This window comes from Electrona antarctica, assembly GCF_951216825.1.
Source record: "Electrona antarctica genome assembly, contig: scaffold_479, whole genome shotgun sequence".
NCBI lineage: Eukaryota > Metazoa > Chordata > Actinopteri > Myctophiformes > Myctophidae > Electrona > Electrona antarctica.
Genome location: NW_027637654.1, coordinates 12,501 through 20,000, shown reverse-complemented (window position 1 = coordinate 20,000; position 7,500 = coordinate 12,501). Strand labels below are relative to the sequence as shown.

The 7,500-nt window shown below is 42.5% G+C and overlaps 1 protein-coding gene across 1 annotated transcript in view; it reads right to left on the bottom strand.

Annotated features, from left to right (window-relative positions):
• LOC306918740 (protein disulfide-isomerase TMX3-like) overlaps positions 1 to 7,500 on the bottom strand; it is a gene marked incomplete at both ends in the record, with an annotated part of 19,180 nt that overhangs the window by 2,713 nt on the left and 8,967 nt on the right. The window contains one exon of the mRNA XM_079531605.1: positions 6,438 to 6,506. Within this exon, the coding sequence (XP_079387731.1) occupies positions 6,438 to 6,506 (69 nt within the window). The remainder of the gene's footprint in view (positions 1 to 6,437; positions 6,507 to 7,500) is intronic.

Below are 7,500 nucleotides of genomic sequence, written 5' to 3'. Positions count from 1 at the left end.
GCGCGCGCACGCACGCACGCACGCACGCACGCACGCACGCACGCACAGCAATTTACAATTTAGGCATTCATCAGACGCTCTTAACCCATTTAGAACTGAGAACGATTCTATCTTCTAAATCCTCAGTTTTCTGAAAACCCTGTTTCTCTGTCAGTGGTTCTCACAGGGTTAAACCTCATGTTTCTATATCAGTGGTTCTCACAGGGTTAAACCTCATGTTTCTATATCAGTGGTTCTCACAGGGTTAAACCTCATGTTTCTATATCAGTGGTTCTCACAGGGTTAAACCTCATGTTTCTATATCAGTGGTTCTCACAGGGTTAAACCTCATGTTTCTATATCAGTGGTTCTCACAGGGTTAAACCTCATGTTTCTATATCAGTGGTTCTCACAGGGTTAAACCTCATGTTTCTGTATCAGTGGTTCTCACAGGGTTAAACCTCATGTTTCTCTATCAGTGGTTCTCACAGGGTTAAACATCATGTTTCTATATCAGTGGTTCTCACAGGGTTAAACCTCATGTTTCTATATCAGTGGTTCTCACAGGGTTAAACCTCATGTTTCTCTATCAGTGGTTCTCACAGGGTTAAACCTCATGTTTCTCTATCAGTGGTTCTCACAGGGTTAAACCTCATGTTTCTCTATCAGTGGTTCTCACAGGGTTAAAACCTCATGTTTCTATATCAGTGGTTCTCACAGGGTTAAACCTCATGTTTCTATATCAGTGGTTCTCACAGGGTTAAACCTCATGTTTCTATATCAGTGGTTCTCACAGGGTTAAAACCTCATGTTTCTATATCAGTGGTTCTCACAGGGTTAAACCTCATGTTTCTATATCAGTGGTTCTCACAGGGTTAAACCTCATGTTTCTATATCAGTGGTTCTCACAGGGTTAAAACCTCATGTTTCTATATCAGTGGTTCTCACAGGGTTAAACCTCATGTTTCTATATCAGTGGTTCTCACAGGGTTAAACCTCATGTTTCTATATCAGTGGTTCTCACAGGGTTAAACCTCATGTTTCTATATCAGTGGTTCTCACAGGGTTAAACCTCATGTTTCTATATCAGTGGTTCTCACAGGGTTAAACCTCATGTTTCTATATCAGTGGTTCTCACAGGGTTAAACCTCATGTTTCTATATCAGTGGTTCTCACAGGGTTAAACCTCATGTTTCTATATCAGTGGTTCTCACAGGGTTAAACCTCATGTTTCTCTATCAGTGGTTCTCAATCATGTTCATGTCCTTCATTTGGCCGCCGACCCCCATCTGAAAATATGTTGTTCCAGCCGCGCTACGAGCTTGTAGATCTGCTGTTTTTGAAAAATCTTGAAAATGCGGCACAAATCTTTGAATATATATATTCTTTCAGAGCGAACGTTTTTAACTCAACTCTTTGCTTCTGGTGGGGGGGGGGGGGGGGGGGGGGTGTCCCTGGAACAACATATTTCCAGATGGGGGTCCCTGGAACAACATATTTCCAGATGGGGGTCCCTGGAACAACATATTTCCAGATGGGGGGTCTGGGGGTCGGCGGCCAATTACAGATAATTCTGGGGGTCGTTGACATGAAATATTGAGAACCACTGATATAGAAACATGAGGTTTAACCATGTGAGAACCACTGATATAGAAACATGAGGTTTTAACCCTGTGAGAACCACTGATATAGAAACATGAGGGTTTTAACCCTGTGAGAACCACTGATATAGAAACATGAGGTTTAACCCTGTGAGAACCACTGATATAGAAACATGAGGTTTTAACCCTGTGAGAACCACTGATACAGAAACATGAGGTTTAACCATGTGAGAACCACTGATATAGAAACATGAGGTTTAACCCTGTGAGAACCACTGATATAGAAACATGAGGTTTAACCCTGTGAGAACCACTGATATAGAAACATGAGGTTTAACCCTGTGAGAACCACTGATATAGAAACATGAGGTTTAACCCTGTGAGAACCACTGATATAGAAACATGAGGTTTAACCCTGTGAGAACCACTGATATAGAAACATGAGGTTTAACCCTGTGAGAACCACTGATATAGAAACATGAGGTTTAACCCTGTGAGAACCACTGATATAGAAACATGAGGTTTAACCCTGTGAGAACCACTGATATAGAAACATGAGGTTTAACCCTGTGAGAACCACTGATATAGAAACATGAGGTTTAACCCTGTGAGAACCACTGATATAGAAACATGAGGTTTAACCCTGTGAGAACCACTGATATAGAAACATGAGGTTTAACCCTGTGAGAACCACTGATATAGAAACATGAGGTTTTAACCCTGTGAGAACCACTGATATAGAAACATGAGGTTTAACCCTGTGAGAACCACTGATATAGAAACATGAGGTTTAACCCTGTGAGAACCACTGATATAGAAACATGAGGTTTAACCCTGTGAGAACCACTGATATAGAAACATGAGGTTTTAACCCTGTGAGAACCACTGATATAGAAACATGAGGTTTAACCCTGTGAGAACCACTGATATAGAAACATGAGGTTTAACCCTGTGAGAACCACTGATATAGAAACATGAGGTTTTAACCCTGTGAGAACCACTGATATAGAAACATGAGGTTTAACCCTGTGAGAACCACTGATATAGAAACATGAGGTTTAACCCTGTGAGAACCACTGATATAGAAACATGAGGTTTAACCCTGTGAGAACCACTGATATAGAAACATGAGGTTTAACCCTGTGAGAACCACTGATACAGAAACATGAGGTTTTAACCCTGTGAGAACCACTGATATAGAAACATGAGGTTTAACCCTGTGAGAACCACTGATATAGAAACATGAGGTTTAACCCTGTGAGAACCACTGATATAGAAACATGAGGTTTTAACCCTGTGAGAACCACTGATATAGAAACATGAGGTTTAACCCTGTGAGAACCACTGATATAGAAACATGAGGTTTAACCCTGTGAGAACCACTGATATAGAAACATGAGGTTTAACCCTGTGAGAACCACTGATATAGAAACATGAGGTTTAACCCTGTGAGAACCACTGATATAGAAACATGGGGTTTAACCCTGTGAGAACCACTGATATAGAAACATGAGGTTTAACCCTGTGAGAACCACTGATATAGAAACATAGGGTTTAACCCTGTGAGAACCACTGACATAGAAACATGAGGTTTAACCCTGTGAGTACCACTGATATAGAAACATGAGGTTTAACCCTCGAGGGGATGGGTGTCTCAGGCTCTGCACTCTCCCTGTTTGCATCCTACCTGACGGGTCGCTCCTACCAGGTGATGCTGAGAGGGTCTGTGTCAGAACCACACAGGCTCACAACTGGGGTTCCCCAAGGCTCGGTTCTGGGTCCTCTTCTTTTCTCTCTCTACACTACATCTCTGGGTGCTGTCATCCACTCCCATGGCTTTTCCTACCACTGCTATGCCGATGACACCCAGCTGATCCTCTCATTCCCCCCCTCTGATACCCAAGTGGAGGCACGCATTGCTGCTTGTCTGGCTGACATCTCGGCGTGGATGTCGACAAACCACCTGAAGCTCAACCTGGACAAGACCGAGCTGATGTTCCTCCCGGGGAAGGGCTGTCCGCACCGAGACATGGCCATCACCATTGATAATGCTGTGGTGACCTCAACTCGGACTGCGAAAAATCTGGGTGTGACCCTGGACGATCAACTGACGTTCTCGGCAAACATCGCATCAGTGACAAGGTCCTGCAGATTCCTCCTCTACAACATCAGGAGGATTCGCCCCTTCCTCACGGAGAAGTCAGCCCAGGTGCTCATCCAGGCTCTCGTCATCTCCCGCCTGGACTACTGCAACTCCCTCCTTGCTGGTGCTCCGGCATCTGCCATCAGACCTCTGGAGCTTGTTCAGAAAGCTGCGGCTCGTCTGGTGTTCAACCGCCCCAAGTTCTCCCACACAACCATCCTTCTCCGTTCTCTACACTGGCTCCCCGTAGCGGCCCGCATCCAGTTCAAAACCCTGGTTTTAGCCTATAGGGCAGTGAAAGGAACAGCTCCTTCCTACCTCCGGGCTATGGTCGATGCCTACACCCCTGCCCGACCACTTCGGTCTGCCACCTTGGGGCGACTGATTGCCTCGTCACTCAAGGGTCCTTCTGGCCGATCCACACGGTCACGACTCTTTTCTGTTCTGGCCCCACAGTGGTGGAATGAACTCCCCACTGATGTTAGGACAGCAGAGTCACTGCCCATATTTCGCCGCAGGTTGAAAACCCACCTCTTCAGGAAACACTACCCTTCCTCTCTGCCTGACCTACTTGTTGTTAACTAGTTGTACGAACGCTTGTTTTCTATTGTTGTATTTTTTATTGGATCTTGTTTAGTCGATACACTTAATTGTTTTAGCTCATGCTCATTTGATTTAGCTATTTTGTCTCATCTGTTTAAGGAAATAGGTAGCTGATATATTGCACTTTTACCTTAGCGCTAGGTATACTCTTGGTTGCTTGTTTTTGCAGAAAATGCACTAAAGACTTCTGGTGATTAGTAGTTTTTGTTCCCTACCTATGTTGAATACACTTATTGTAAGTCGCTTTGGATAAAAGCGTCTGCTAAATGACTGTAATGTAATGTAATGTAATGTAACCCTGTGAGAACCACTGATATAGAAACATGAGGTTTAACCCTGTGAGAACCACTGATATAGAAACATGAGGTTTAACCCTGTGAGAACCACTGATATAGAAACATGAGGTTTAACCCTGTGAGAACCACTGATATAGAAACATGAGGTTTAACCCTGTGAGAACCACTGATATAGAAACATGAGGTTTAACCCTGTGAGAACCACTGATATAGAAACATGAGGTTTAAGCCTGTGAGAACCACTGATATAGAAACATGAGGTTTAAGCCTGTGAGAACCACTGATATAGAAACATGAGGTATTTCAGAAAACTGTCAGGATTTAGACGACATTTTTTTAATTTAATTTCGACGTCAGGCCTAAATGTGTTAAATATAAATGATGTTTAGAGTGTGTATTGGCCTGGTGAGGAGGAGGACTATGGAGCCATCTAGTGGCGTTAAACTGTAATGGCAGTGTCACTGGATTTATTTCTACTAAGAGATTTCAACCTTAATACAACTTTGTACTACTAGGATTTATCAGGAAATGATGTAAAAAATAAAAAAATAAAGTTTTATGCAAATGTTATGCACATTTATAATAATTATTAAAATAATAATAATAATAAATTAATAATTTACATTTGGGGGATATCTTTCACAATAATAAATACAACATGTTCTAGACATTCTAATGATCACAAATAAATATATATTACAGGCATTTTAATTACTTTTATCAGGGTCAAAGGTCATATGTTAAAAATAATTCAACATTGCACAAAGTGCAGAGATTTCGAAGTTGTGTGAATTTATTTAGTTGGGGGTATTTATATGCAAATATCTGACCAATGGCGTTGCAATGAACATCAATGATGACGTTTAGGTGAAAAAAAGAACAGAAAAAAATATATTAATTAAGTAATTAATTCAAATAAAAATGTTACCAAAAAGCATCGTTGGGGCTTACAGGGTTTGGTAAAACCGAAAACTGGGCTATTTTGGGAAAAGTAATAAAACCGGGATTTTAAAATGTCCCCAAACCGCCCAACCTTACGGGTCTGTAACTCTGAGAGTGTAACACATGGAACCAAATGGACCCTTATGGGTCTGTAACTCTGAGAGTGTAACACATGGAACCAAATGGACCCTTATGGGTCTGTAACTCTGAGAGTGTAACACATGGAACCAAATGGACCCTTATGGGTCTGTAACTCTGAGAGTGTAACACATGGAACCAAATGGACCCTTATGGGTCTGTAACTCTGAGAGTGTAACACATGGAACCAAATGGACCCTTATGGGTCTGTAACTCTGAGAGTGTAACACATGGAACCAAATGGACCCTTATGGGTCTGTAACTCTGAGCGTGTAACACATGGAACCAAATGGACCCTTATGGGTCTGTAACTCTGACAGTGTAACACATGGAACCAAATGGACCCTTATGGGTCTGTAACTCTGAGAGTGTAACACATGGAACCAAATGGACCCTTATGGGTCTGTAACTCTGAGAGTGTAACACATAGAACCAAATGGACCCTTACGGGTCTGTAACTCTGAGTGTAACACATGGAACCAAATGGACCCTTATGGGTCTGTAACTCTGAGAGTGTAACACGTGGAACAAAATGGACCCTTATGGGTCTGTAACTCTGAGTGTAACACGTGGAACCAAAGAGAGAGTTGAGAGTGAGAGTCTGAGAGTTTATATTGGGGGTCGGGAGGGGGCGGGGCGGGGGTCCCGAGACAGTACCAAAGCATCTCTGGGGGCCCCCGGCCAAAAACGTTGAGAACCCCTGCTATAGAGAACTTTGTTCCACTGCCAACTGACCATGATGGTTGACCTGGCATCGAAGGCCACCCTCTTCACCCTCTGGACCACACCGTCACCTCCATAGGCCTGGAGGAGAGAGAGAGAGAGAGAGCGAGAGAGAGAGAGAGAGAGAGCAGTGTTGATTTCGTCGATTAAAACTAATACGAAAAATGTTCATCGACTACCTTCTCCCACTGACTAAAACTACATGGAAACTAAATGAAAACTAAGCTATGGCGACTAAAACTAAGACTAAATATACTGACAATTTCGTCGACAAATAAAAACTAGACTAAAATGTTAGGAAGGGACTAGTGGAGAAGAGATTCAGTGTAAGTCATTTTACACTTGGTTGCACACTGAAAATCATATGATATTTAGTCATTTAGTCATAGCTCGTGAATGTTTATTGATAACGAGCAGCTTATGGATCAGGCTTATCGAGACGGTTCTGATCGAGACGGTTCTGATCCAGACCACTGTAGAACACTTTATATTGTTTTGTATAAAGACAGGAGACGATACATTCTGAACAGAACCAGTATCTTTTACTAGAACCTTCAAATACAGAACTTTTGGCAATTTACCTTTTTACCAATAAATTCATATTAAAGAAACTGTTAACTGGTTAATTTGTGTACCGTCACTTCATAGGTGTAGATGTAGTTTCCCCAGACAGCGCTGGTTGGCAGGTATCAATACACTTTAAAAGCGTAATGTAGTTTCCCCAGACAGCGCTGGTTGGCAGGTATCAATACACTTTTAGACCCACATGTTTGTGCCAACGTGGATGATTACATTTATTTATTGATCGCCTCTTGTCTTGATTGTTTAAACATGATGTCATGGACCGCTATGCTCCATAACAGGCTTGATAAGCCCAAAGCTTATTGATACCGGGTACTGGATAAGCCCAAAGCTTATCGATACCGGGTACTGGATAAGCCCAAAGCTTATCGATACCGGGTACTGGATAAGCCGAAAGCTTATCGATACCGGGTACTCGATAAGCCCAAAGCTTATCGATACCGGGTACTGGATAAGCCCAAAGCTTATCGATACCGGGTACTCGATAAGCCCA